This window comes from Gavia stellata, chromosome 4 (genome assembly GCF_030936135.1).
Source record: "Gavia stellata isolate bGavSte3 chromosome 4, bGavSte3.hap2, whole genome shotgun sequence".
NCBI lineage: Eukaryota > Metazoa > Chordata > Aves > Gaviiformes > Gaviidae > Gavia > Gavia stellata.
In genome coordinates, this window is record NC_082597.1 from 70,864,162 (window position 1) to 70,878,034 (window position 13,873).

The 13,873-nt window shown below is 43.1% G+C and overlaps 1 protein-coding gene across 1 annotated transcript in view; it reads left to right on the forward strand.

Annotated features, from left to right (window-relative positions):
• Positions 1-1,216: 1,216 nt before the first annotated feature.
• Positions 1,217-13,873, forward strand: part of PTPRO (protein tyrosine phosphatase receptor type O) — a 151,426-nt gene continuing 138,769 nt past the window's right edge. The window contains exon 1 of the mRNA XM_059816950.1: positions 1,217-1,411. Within this exon, the coding sequence (XP_059672933.1) occupies positions 1,217-1,411 (195 nt within the window). The remainder of the gene's footprint in view (positions 1,412-13,873) is intronic.

Here is a 13,873-nt window from a genome sequence, read left to right on the forward strand (position 1 = left end):
ATTACACTTACGACCCTATTTTGTTCGTATTGATATTGGTTATAGCTCTAATAGCTGCACTGAGGATGCACCCTAATTTATACAGGTGTGAGTGAGAGTGTGGTTGGTGACAAACTAGATTCAAAGGTAGTCTTCTCATTTTGGAAAGACTATTTTCATGATAGGGGTTGAATGGGGGTACATATAGGTAGTTTTGGGTTTTGTTTTGGTCCGCCCTCTCTTCTTTTTTCCTGGGGAGATCATCTTGAGCAAGACTCTTGAAAAGATGAATAGATTGCCTATCCTTAAGTTTGGAGATGGCCCTGATCAACTTGCAAGATTGCAACGTGGGATGTGGGGGGGAAGACACAACAGGGGACGTGACCTCAGGTTTCTCCATGTGCCCCTCTAATCACTGGGCGTGAGTATCTCGTGGGACAGGATGAGTTCTGCTCCAGCCCTTGCAGGCTTAGACCTGTACCTTGAACCTCTGAAGAGTTGTCCACATGCTTTATTCTACCTCCTGAGAACAGCCGTAAAGGAAGTCTGCGTTCTTCCCAAAGACCGTGTCTGCTGCTGGTGCCTGGGTACGGCTACTGCTCCTGGAGCTGTAACTCCAACGGAGCCGCAACTAAGGAGTAGCCGCCCCCCGCAGAAGCCTGAAGCCCCGTGCGGGGCCGGGCTCGCCCGGGTCAGGGTCTGGCCCCGTCCTTTCTCTGCCCCGCCAGCCGGGCCCCCCCTCCGAGGTGTTCGCGGCAGTTCTGTCCCCTGATCGCGGCGGGGGAGGGAGGCAGGAAAAATGAGGTTGGGGAGGGACTGTTGGGCGGGGGGTGTGTGTGGATGCATTTTTGCCTGCCGCCTCGCTTTTCCTGCCTGCGGAGAGGAGATGCTGTTGGGAGAGGGAGAGCCGGGGGGGCGGGGTAGGGCGGTGCGGGGGGAGCGAGGGCGGCTGCGGGCTCCCAGCCCTCGCCTTCCGCCGGGGGCTGGGGCCGCTCCCGCCGAGGAGACGGCGCTCCCGGAGCCGGCGAGCGGCTCTCCCCAGCCCCTCCTGTGCAGCGAGAGGCGCGATCACCCAAACTCCTTCCAGGAGGCACACCCCGCCGCCGCCTCCCCTTCCTCCTCCTCCTCCTCCCCCTTCTCCTCCTCCTCCTCCCCGCCGCAAACCCCAAATAAAAGGGGCGGAGGGCGGCAGGATGCGCCGCTCGGCGGGGAGGTCGGCGCCGCCGCCGGCCGCCTGATGCTGCCGCAATTCGCCATTGCCGGGCACGGCTTGGAGCCGAGCGGAGGGAGGCGAGGGGCAGAGAGGCAGCAGCCCCCCCTGGCTGGCCGCCCCCGCGGGCCGCGGCCGCCGTCCCCCCCCATGCCCGGCCGCCGCCGGCGGGGGGCCCCGGGGGCCCGCTCCTGCCTCCTCTGGCTCTTTGTGTTGCTGAAGGTAAGTGCCGGGGAAGGGAAGGGGTGCGGGTCCCCCCCTTCCCGTGGGCACCGAGGCCCCTCCGTGCCGCCTTTGTGTGCCTTCCCGGCGGGACCGCGGCGCCCGGGCACGGCCGGGTGGCTGCGCCCGCTCCGCCTCTCCCGCGGGGCGGTGGAGGCAGGGGCTCAGCGCCGGCTGTCCCCGCTTTGTGCTCCCGCGGGCAGCCGCGCAGGATCTGCATGTGGATTCGGGCGGGGGGCGGTGCCACCCGCGGTGCGCGGTCCGACGGGCGGGCAGCCCGCTCCGCCGTGCCGCGGGGCGAGATGCGCCCTCTCTCCCGTACCCCCACGGAAGGCGCCCGCAGCCCGGGGGAGCTGCGGCGGCACTTCTTCCCATCCTCCGTCTCCTCCGAAGTTACCCGCTTCCCGGCGGGGGTGCCGAGAGGGGGGTAATGTTGCGTTTTGGGGGTGTAATGGCCCCGCGGGGCCGGGCCGTGGCGGGGGCGCCGCGCTGTCCTTCAGCACCGCCGGCCCCGGCCGCCGCCCGGCTGCGGCGCCGGCTCCGGGGAAAGGCACCCGCCGCGACGTGTCCCCCCGTTAAATGTCTCTTCTCTTTCGTGCATCCCCCCGCCAAGAGAGCCGTTATGAAAATGCAGCTAACAAAGGGGCGGGCGGTGTATCCCGTCAGTTCTATCGTGGCAGAATTTAACATCGCTTTCTGATCAGTACCGTGCTGTGTCGAGGCTCAGCCTATCTTCTTGGCAGATTAATTTTTCAAAGTTCTGCTTGATACTGCAAGCTTGGTTTCACATGACATTTTTTATCTTTATGCTTTTGCTCCTTTAATGGCTTTTCAAGCATATTTAATATGTTTCATGTAACTTCTGAAAGAAAATGTATGTATCATCTAGGCGAATACCATTGACTATAAATGTCATTGCCCTAAAGTACAGTGTTCAGCACTACTAAAAACTTTGTTGTATATTTGTCAATCACTGTTAAGGAGAGCTCCACAACTAAGGACCTGACCTTTCGTAGTCTATAAATGTAAATGTTCTATGGAAATCAGCAGGACTCCCTGTGTGAATAAGAGTTTGCAGGATCATGTCCTAGAACAGCAGTGGTGTCACTTCTAAAATTGACATTGCATTGACAGAACTATTTAAAGAGAAGCTTTCACAGCATCTGTTCACATATAGTAGTCAACCGTCAGCTGTCTCATCATCATAACTGCTGAAACATACATTTATGCAAAATAAGATGTTAGTGCACAGACAAAATATTGTTTCTTGGAATTTGGTGATTTTTTAATTATTGTAATTTTTATTTTTAAGAAAGTAAGACTGTGGACATGAACACCAACAGAAAAATGAAAGTTCTAGTTTGTTGCCTAATATCGAAGTGCGCAGTTTTAAGAAGCTGTTTTATCCCACAATCACAGAGTTCATGTTACTCTGAATCCTGGCTTTTTGAAAAAATCAAGGTGTTTTGGTGGTGGGTTTTTTTGGTTGGTTTTTCTTTTTACTAGCACTACTGTGATAAAAATTACTGTGGCAAAGCAAGACAGGAAATAGGTAGCTTAATTTTGTAAAATACTATACTTGTAAAATAACTAATAAATCTTGAGAAATTTGGTAAGGTTTGAAGGTAGCCAAGGCCTCAGGTTTTCATTCTGTTGGAAAGTAACCATCACTTCTGAGCTGGATAAAACACCGTCATTCCAGTTCTGGGTTCGTCTAAGAAAGCTGATGAGCATTAGCATAATTTTGTAGTGTAAAAGGAGGTAAACTGTAGCTCAAGATAAAGGTGCATCAGTAACACCATCTGTGACTGGGTTATGACTTTGGTTGGATAGCACGTCTACTGTAATTAGTTATCTTGTATGTTGTTATTAGGCACTACAATAAGAGGAGAACTGAGACTTAAGAGGACGCTCAAAGTAAATGTGGCTACAGGAGAGAAGTTGGGAAAGCAAGAGCAGCACTTATTTCAGATCACTGGAACAAGACCGTTTTCCTGAGCCTGAAATTCACTGAATTTTCTTTAATGTCTGCATATTTTTTGCAGTGAAAAATAATTGAAAACAACTCCTTTCAAAACAAGGCATTTCCCTAGTTTTGTGCTGTTTAGTTCTGCCAACTTGTTGAAGCGATACTAAAATTATCCAGCCTCAAATTATTAAATTGGTGTGTCACCTGGAAGTTAATCTCATGGAGAAAGCAGTAGCATTGAACTGATGAATCTGAGGACGGGCAAAACTGATGTCTGCATGCTTGCTGTTTCAGTGTCAGCAGCCCAAATGTCACTTGCTAAGCTGTATCTGCTTGATGTGGCCTTGGTGCCCATCTGGCAATTTGAAAATCATCAGCAGACTTTGCACAGTGATAAAACTGTTCAAAGCACATTTTCTCTTCTCTTCCAATTGTCGTATTTCATGGTGTAAAGTAATAGTGCCAACTTGTTCCAACTCCTGACATTGTCTGAGGTTTCTGGCACAGTCAGTGACAAAAGGAGATCAAACAGGGATATTGCCCACTGCATGTCATGTTCCTGATATTGTTGCCCATGGGCAAGTAATATTTAATTCCTTCTTTCACAGTGTGATGTGAATGCATTCAGTGCTCCGGGTTAATACCATAATCATTTTTTGAAAGGTAGCAATGTGAATATTTTTATCACTCTTTCTTCAGTGGTTTTCTTACATGATGGCTAGTTTAGAAACTAGCAGAAGAAAGGCATTGTGTGTGAGCTCAGATATATTAATATGGATTTACAGTACTTGGGAGAGGAACAGGGCTGTGTCTTGCTTCAGAGAAAAGCCTCCAACCATTCTGCTGTAGGAATCTCTTAACATATTGCCATTTGCAATGGGTCTGCGTTCTCTGGCGTTTCAGTCTGAACGGCTGGAAGGCATAGTCTTTAGCAGCTTGCTTTGTAATTTTTGTAATTGTAATTTTAGTGTGGCAAAGGCATGGCTGATCACAGCTGAAGGGAAAAGCTGTACTTCAGCTAAATAAAGAACAATAAAAAGTAGACAAGTTCCCCGAGCCCTGTGACTAATGTTATCATTCCCATCTTTTCTAACTGCAATCCAGCAACCTTCCCTTAGTCATGTCTACACTGAGCTTCGAGCAGTTGAAGTTCTGCCCTGGATTATGTGACCAGTATGTCAGATGTCCCATGGTGTTAGTAGCTTGCACCTGGGTGATTTTATGTTTCCTTGCTGTATTATTTGTGTGGGACAAGGTAGAGCTTAAGTAGAGGACAAAAGCATCTTAAACACACCAAAACTGATGCTGGGACATCATTTACAATCTGTCACACCTCCAAGAGGGTCTGACCAATGCTCTCAGTAGGAAAACAACGAGAAAACTGGTTGTCACCGTAGTTCCACATATGGACTAAATAGGAGGGATGACACTCTTCAGGAAAATTGTCTACAAATAAAAAATGCATCTCGTATTTCCAAAAGACTGAGGACTTTGTATATCAGTCTTATATATGCTTTTCAGGCTCTGCATATAAAGCAGCAACACCCTCTTTCTTTCTCTTAGGAAGGACAACTTTTTATGTCTAGCAGGGTAGACTTTTGTCCACTACTACATCAGCTTATGGAGTTTGATGTCACAGTGAAGTCTAGATTCAGGTTTACATGGACCAAGGCATTCAAAGATATCTAAATGCTGCAAGACTTTACTCAGCACAACCTTACCTAAGAAAGGAAATGTGTTTCTTTTGGTGTCATTTTCAATAATATCTGCATCTAATGTTAATAATCTGAAGCAAAAGCCTCTTTCTGTGGGAGAAACCTTTTTAAGCAAAAGGCTGATTTCACAGCTGGGAGCCCCACTGCTTCACTAATGTTTCCTCCTGGCTGGAGGAAAAAAAAAAAAAGGACACAATGTGAATTTTGGTACAGAGTCCTTTTAGCATCTCTTCTCTCTTGAAGAGATGCTGGCTGAAGCTGTTATTGAGAAAACAACTTTGGGTTTTTTTGTTTCCTCATGACCATGTCCTCCTAGTATCAGAATAAAAAACCCCTATCTTACCAGTTCATTTTTGTTTGCAAAACTAAGGTAAGGTTTCCTCATGGTGGGACAGACCCAGAGGAGCTACTGAAGTAGAACAGTCTGAGCTTTTCTGCCTACCACTAGTCTGAGACTATGCAGGTGGTATGGGAGAGGAAAGTATCCTCCCAGCAAAAGCATACACTTTTCTTTTTAAAAAAAGTTTATTATGAATGGTCGTCCTTAGCCCAAAACTTCTACAAGTCATGTTGTCTCTCGTTTCATTATTTTCATGGATTATTTGTAGACCAGGGTGATTCTAGAGGGCAAAGCTGATAACGAGGATGCTTGGATGCCAACTCACGTATACGGAACTGCAGTAGGCACTTGCAAAACCCTCTCTGCCAGTGGAATAAGTGTCTGCTATTACTCTTTGACAAATTTCTGATTTCATTGTGGTGAAATGATTGTGGACCATAGAGAAAAGATCTTTCATCCCTGTAGGAGTTATGAGCCCCAGACTCAAATTGCAGGAGGTCAATAAGGCAGTTTCTAGGTTGTATCACCTCAGTCAGAAGCTGCTTTCAAGGGTGATCCCTCATTCAGGTTAAGACAGGGACCATGCTGAATAAAGACTTACCTGTGGCGATCCCGTGGCAATTCATTAAAGGGCTCACCAACGGTGTGCTGACTGAATTTGAGACACCCACTAATCTCTGCATTTCTGATGTCACCACATAGAGCAATCCAGGCAGATCATGAAATGACCTTACAGAGGTTCAGAATGAATGTTAAACTGAGCGAAGTCTTGTGTAAATCCATCTTGAGACTTATTTTACTAGACAGTCTCGGCCCTGGAGAAGAGAGCTTTTTTCACTTGGGCATATGGGTCAGAACAATAAATGTCAAAAAATAAAGCTTTGAAAACAGGTCTTTTTGCTGAACAACTTAAAAGACTCATAGTTAACTTCGGGTTTAAGTGTTCTTTAAAATTACTTACATACTTCTCCAATGGAAAAGGCATCATTTTTGTCATCCTGAGCACTCTTATCTTCTACTAAATTAGTGGTTACATTTTTGTTAATAAAGATTTTAAAGATTCTATTCTTGTAGCAAAATGCAATTGGTTGCAATGTAAAGAAAAAAATCGAACTTCGATAAACGTTACAAATGTTATAAAATGAAAATCTTTACACTGAGTTTAGTACCTAGGAGTCTACTAAGAAAATTATGAGAATGACTTATTAAATATGTTCTCCACACAATAGCTATTACAGCTTTTTTTTATTAAGCTTCTATCAATCTATAGTTGAAAAGAGGAAAATCTTTACAGAAGAAATGTGGCAACACATACTAGCTGCCATGTGCGCAATGTGTAACAGATGAATAGAGAATGGGAGACACTTGAAACAGAAAGGTTACCTTGTTTTTCATAGCATTGTGTAATCTTGAATGAATACGGCCAGTGAAGGGAGCAACTCCTAAGGAAGAAATCTGCTGTCTTTATGGTAAGCCAAACATGATGCATTTCATTTCTGGAACTCCTTCATCCTTATGCTAGGAAATTACAGTGGCTTTTAAATGAAGGAGTTCCAGAAATAAAATGATATGCATCATGTCTGGCTAGCCATAAAGATAGCACATTGTACCAGAGCAAAAGTAGTATGTGATGTGCTCAAATTACTATTGTTATCTTTGCATTTTCTCTTCTGTTATATGTGTGTATTTAGAGAAGAAATGTTTTACAGTAAGCATTGGTGATGGGAAAGTTAGTGACACAGCTGATAGTAACAGGGAAGAGAGCTATCAGGAGATATGTTTTTAAGGGAATTAATATACTCAGCTTTCAGTATGCCAGTCTTGAGGTGGCAGCATGGACATGAGAATATGTGGGATAGGCACAGTGAATGGGTAGAAAACATAATGTTGGGGATGGAGAAATTCAAGTGGGACATTTAAGCTTAGGGATTGAGCACTTCAGAGGAGCTGAATGGAGATAACAGAAGTTAACTACTCCGTGCTATTCTATGCCAGCCAGAGATTTAACAAGAGGTAGCTGTTTGGTAGATATGAACCTCTTGGAGGATAAAAATCCGAAATTTCTTTTTAAGTACTTTGGGAAAAATAGATAATGCTGCCTGTCTATCTAACAGCTGTGATTTTGAAATGATTGGTCCTCAGTGCTTTCTAGGAGGTTGAGACATGGGTCTTCTAGTCATGTCAGAAGGATTTGAACAGCTCTAGCTCCTTCCTGTGCTATAAACCTGTAGGTCCCCAAATTTAGTTATGTTGACTTCCAACTATATAATGCAAAGGCCAAATCTTTGGGATAAGTGAGGTAGGACCTAGTCTCTAAGTTGTCAATAAGATCAGAAATGCCTTCAATTTAAGAGCTTTCATTTCGTCTTGAGCTAGACACATCCCTAGAATCGACCAAGAAGGGGCTGTTCTTCAAGGCTGAGAGGAGTCCCCAGAGCAGACCACAGACTGTCCCAATTGCCTTGTTCGCTTTGAGTAATCTGCTGTTTGGCATGTGTCTGTTATCTGCACCACAGCTTTTCAGGATCATTTCCTCATTGTTCATATGGAAGTAACTTTAACATGGAGAATCTTCACTCCTCATTAACCTATCAAATGAGAAGGAAGGGTCTAGTTCTCATTCCACTTAGAGACAGCAAAGAGATTTTAAACTCAAGTAAGAAAAAAACAAACAAACAAAAGCCCCAACACCCTATTGAAAAGTGGTGAAGAACAGTAGAGAGAATTGGTGGAAAAAAATTCCACAGAAAGAATGCTAATTAGTATTTTCCCAAAGTACAGCAAGGCGGATTTAAGAAAGAAATGAACATTTTCCAACAGCAATGAAATTAATTTATTTATTATTTGCTTAGCACTGCTGTGCCTAGCTTTTGTTCTGTATGCAAAATATCTGCAGACTCTGCCTGAAGTCTGAAAGATAGACACATCAAAATAAGGATGCTCTAGATAACTGAGAAATGATTATCATATATGCCAGTTGCTGGTATTCTCCAGGGGCGGTATATGTTCCAAACAGACATAAGTCACAATTGCTTCCCCCAGGAGCTGAGCAGAGGGGTTTTTTTTGTTGTTGTTGTTTGCTGCTTTTGTTTTTATTTGGTATTGATTTCTACAGGATGTGGCTCATCAGAGCTTCTGGACATTTACATCAATTTAAAACATCAAAAAATAATTATTAATCAATGTGACTTTAATCCCTTCAAAGAGAACCCATTAACCTACAAAAAATGCTCTAGCTCACAATAGTTTCATGACAGTAACTGTAAGCAGGGCAAGGGATGAAAGAGAGAAACATCACTCAGATGTTTTATTTTTTTTAAAAGAGAACTTTTTTCAACATTTTAGAACATAGCTAATATTTTATTGCAGTGTGCTTACTGTAAATTAGGACGTTTGTTTTTATAATTTTCTTTCACTAACTTGGCTGCCCCTGCCTAATCTTGCACTGATATTATCTTGAGTCATCAGTGTCTGCTTCTGAGGAAAAGATTATGATGTCACAAAATCAATATCAGAGGATCCTATACTGTAATCCCTTTTCAGGAAAATCCATTAAATCAATGCCTCTCCTTCTGTGAGTAATGACTGTAGAATCAAGCCCTCTAATTTCTCTGTGTGAAGGAATAAGCAGATGGGATGGGATTTTACATAATTAACTAGGAGTTATTAAACGCAACAAGAAAAATTATGACATTTTCTGAAAGATAAATGAATACTTAGTGAATACTTAAGTGTATTTCAAAATGATCTCTGGTATAAAATTCTTTCTCGATGGGTTACAAAATAACGTGTTAAACAAAAAATAATTCTTTTATTTTTAATTCTTTTTTGAAAACTACCTCAGGACTCCATAAACTCTGAAGCCCTGTCAGGTTTCCTCAGCAGCATTCTGGGAAATCATGCAAACTACAGAATTGTGACACCATATGATGTCACCAGCATTTAACTGAAACAGAGGCACTCCATGAATACGGATAATAATTTTGTGGTCTCACCTGTTGTTTATGTGCAACACTGACCTTTGTTAGCTGGAACCAGAACTGCCAGCTTGCCTCTAGTTCTTAGGATGCTGGGAGCTATCAGGGAGTCTACTGTGCTTCTGGGCATGGGTCCAAAGTCCAAACAAACTCAATAGAAGTCTTTATGTTGCTTTAAATGGCCTTTGAATCAAGCCGAAGCAGGAAGACCTGCGATCTCAGCTGGGTGATGCTGTGAAGTTTGGCGTGCAGCACAGAGCTAACCGTGACGTGCCGGTGACCTTGGGTTCACTGCAATGTCGGTAGTGCAAACTGGAGGCTACAGGATGGTTTTGATTTTTGCAATCTGAGAGTCTGATAGCTTAAACTCCCCATCAGATATCTTGAGCAAACTTCTTGCTTAGGGAGTAGCTGTATTGGCAAGAATTGGTGTGTCGTAATCCGCTGCTGGAGCCAGTGTAATAGGAGCGCACTCGAATGCTTCTGCTCTTACAAGAGGAGCTTTTTTGCAGGAAACTTAAGTTATGTAACTAGCACTAGGCAAAAAATAGGGTGGCTTTCTCCAGGCAGATCCATTAGTCCCCTCTTTCTCTTCCTCTGTGTATTTCAGGGACTGTTTAAATAAGAGTTCAGATGTATGTACGCTTCAACCTATAGCTACTTTTGCTGGCATTGCAGCATTAATGCAGATACCTGGATGGATGGAAACCAAATTCTGCATCAATACCAGATAAACACTCGTATATGGATCTAAAGAGAACAGCTGGTCCCTGCTTCTTTAATAGGCTAGCTGAGTCAAAAGCAAAACCAAAACCCAATGACTATGAGGGGCCTTTGAATTTCAGAACACAAACTCTCATCCTGCTCTGCTCAGGTGCGATCTGAACACAGCCATTATTTCCTAGACTCTTTCACTTACGTGTTTCCAGTTAACTACAGAACAGAAGACTTTCATATATAATCACATAAATGGAAATACCAGTTCAAAATACATTTGTATACTTACCTGAAATGCAGAAAGGAATCAGAATTTGAAAAGTAATTTAAGATAGGTATCTGTAAAATAATTTTTCTCTAAAGGGCAAATGCACAGCCAAATTAAGAGCTGGCAATGAATTCAAGTTATATATTGAGTAGCAGAGCTGCTCTTGCTTGGAGGGACTCGTGGTGGGGTCAAATCATCTGAATTTCTTCTGTGAAGAAGAGAAAGTGGGATGCGTTCTTAGATGTACACACAGAGCCATTGTGGAGATTAGCTGAGCTCTGTCTGTTTCTATGTGGACGTAGTTGGTTTAAAACTTGAGAATTAAAGAGGGGTGAATGGTCAAAAGAAGTCAACAACAGCAGTAAGTAAAAAAATAAAGAGTTGTTTTGGCCCTTTGACTACAGTGCTTCACAACAGCTTTAAATAGGGTCCATATCCGTATCTGCTGCATACTGTAAATATACTTTAAAAAGAAGATATTTAGTTTTCCCTCTTGAATATTCTGTCATTAATGACCTGAACTTTGCAGCAGCCTTTCTGCAAAGCAACATGCCAGAGACCAGTTGGCTGTGACAGACATCATGTTTGATGCTGGGACAAAGGGGGTTTTATGTGGTGGCATAACAGCCCAGCTATCAGACACCAGTTTTTCCTGGTAGGCGTTACTACACCAGGTGATGGACAGTGGCATGTCAGGGTATCGGTAAGTGTCCAGCTGGAGGAAACAAATTCTGAAAGGTCTGTTATATGGTGCATGAGCATGTGGCTTGGAGCAGAGCCAGAATGCCTTCCCTATGGCCTCACCAGAAGGACTGGCGTGACTGGAATAGTTGCAGGTGACGTTATTTCATACACAATTAAAATATGTTTGTGAACATTATGAGTTTAGGAGATAAAATGGAAAAGAAACAGAAGCATCTTAGAACATGCCAGAGCAATCTTGCAGGCTTCGTCTGTTCCAGTTATGTACACAGTTATTCCTGCACCTCTTTTCTTTCTGTAGCTAACCTTTAGTAAAGATATGGCCTGTTCGGGCATTGGCTTTTAGTAATGGTATCTTGTAATGGCTGTATAGGATCAATTATTTGTTGTCAATATGTACCACAGGGGAAACTGATCCACTGATCAGGCTATTTTTATTTTTATCTGAAAGATTTTTTTTTTTTTTTTTTTCAGAGGTAGGGATTTGTTGCCCTTATGAGTGCTGGTTATATCATTAAAGCATATGAGAGATAGTGGATACCTGAATTTGCATTACTTTTAACTGAAAGAATCAATCTTGCCATTGAAATGTTTAGAATAACATGATTTGGTTTTCTAAGCTGATAGTTTACCATCTCTGCATTTGTCTGCTGTCCTGTAAGGTGTATGGGTCTCATGGTGCTTAGAAAGAAAGGGTCAAATTTTCCTCATGCTTATTCCCAGGGCAATAACTTTTTGAGTTGAGGTTTAACAACACAGCACAACTGGGCTCACAGCAAGCTATCTTGTCTAGAGTGAGGAAAGCCAAGGGCTGCCGTGTTGGACTGCCTGTAGATGCAGCGGTAAGGCTGCAAGTCAAAAGCAAGGAAAGATTCTCTTCAAAAATGGTGATGCAAAAGTCACACCATTGTGACAAGCTGGATGTGGTCTGGTTGGATATCACTGGACAGCTTTATGTTTTGCTGCTCACTTTTTGGACTATGATAGGTATCTTCTCGTTTCGCCTTCTAACTGGCTTTAGGCTGACAGTAATGCTGATATTCCTCGCTCCACTCCATAGCTGGGAGGGTGTACAGGGCACACTGCCCAATTGTGGCATGTGGGAAAGTGGGGAGCAAGAGACTGCAACCTGCCAGCTGAGAAAGCAGGCGATTCAGAATTGTCCCCTGGTTGTCAACAAAATGGCAAATGCTGTAGTATAGAGCGGGGACTCTGCACATCTCTGAGGATACAGGGAAATGTGTAACTGTTTAGTCATACAGTAATTTAGGCTAGAAGGGACGTCTGGAGACCATCTGGTCTGAGCCTCAGCTCAAAGCAGGGCCAAGTAGGTCGGGGGCTCAGGGCCATGTCCGGTTGAGTTTTGAGTATCTGCGAGGATGGAGATTCCACTGCCTCTCTGGACAACCTCTTAGGCCCCTGCAGGAAGGGAATGGCAGTCAATTAAACCTTTTTAAAAATCATGAATTGGGACTCAAAAGAGCATGAAACTGTCTTATTAACCTGTCTGGGTTTTTTTCTTAAATTAATTTAAAAAAATAATTTTAGGCTGTCTTTCTTTCCAGAATTTAAAACTCTGGGTTACAGTCACAAGTTTTTTGCTGAAGTCTGCTGGTTTTCTTGCATTCACCAGCTCCTTGGAGCTTGAGCTTTAAATATAACAGCAAGGATAAAATTCTCAGAGCTTCCATTGTTAGAATGTGCCTTAATTATCACTTAAACTTTCTGCAGAGTCAGGCAGGAATCTGCCATTGCTGCACATTCATTTCACAGGTTCACATTTCTCAAGAAGGTTTTTTGATTGAAATTTTTTTTTCTTTTTCCTCTTCTGACTTAGACTTCTGGGAGGAGAACGATATCTTCATACATTTTACAAGCTTAGATCTTAGGCATGCAGGAAACCATTAAAGCTTCACCGCAGGGGTACTTGTGAGCAACATGAATTAAAGGCTGTTGGGGCAGGACTGGTCTCTGTCCTGGCTGGCTTAGTGCTGGAGCAGGGGAATCAGTTGTCACTGCAACCAGTTAGAGAAACTTGTAAAAATCAAGGTGAAAAATACATATCTCAAGGGAATATGTGGAATCCTTTCTGGAAATTTCCCTTACACTTTTTTTTTGATAACTGAACCACTGCTCCTAAAATCAATAGAAGATTACAGTCTCGATACACTTAATGAGCTCCAAAGGAATTGTGACTTTGGACTGTGATTACAGCTTCTGCTGCCTGACTCCACATCATACTAGCATTTTATTACTAATGATTTAGAATGTTGGAGGGGAGGATGATTTTGGTGATTCATTAGCTTTTTCACAGATTTTGCCTTGAAATTGTATTAGCTCGGACTTTGAGATGTTTACTTGTCCATGCTAGAATACAGACTTCTTTTTTTAACTACAGGATACAGAATAATAAAAAATACCCCCCGCCAAACCAAACAAAAAAACCCACAAAAAACCCGAAACCCAAAAAATAGTTTAAAAAGTCCTTAAGATGGTTGTTCTATGGCCCTTACTTCTTCCAGTTCTGTTCCATGAATCCTGATTTCCAAACAATATCACCTTAAAAAAAGCCTTCTGCTTATAGCTTTAAACAGTCAGATCTTCCAGTGAATAACACAAAAGCCATCTTACAGTTCTGGGGGAAAAAAAAATAAATCTCATAATGTCATCTGTTAGATAAGCAAAATGATGCTTTTTCCCTGAAGACCCTACAATGCCAGATTTAATTTATTTTGGGAAAAAAGAAAGACTATTCTGTGGAATGTGCTTACCAC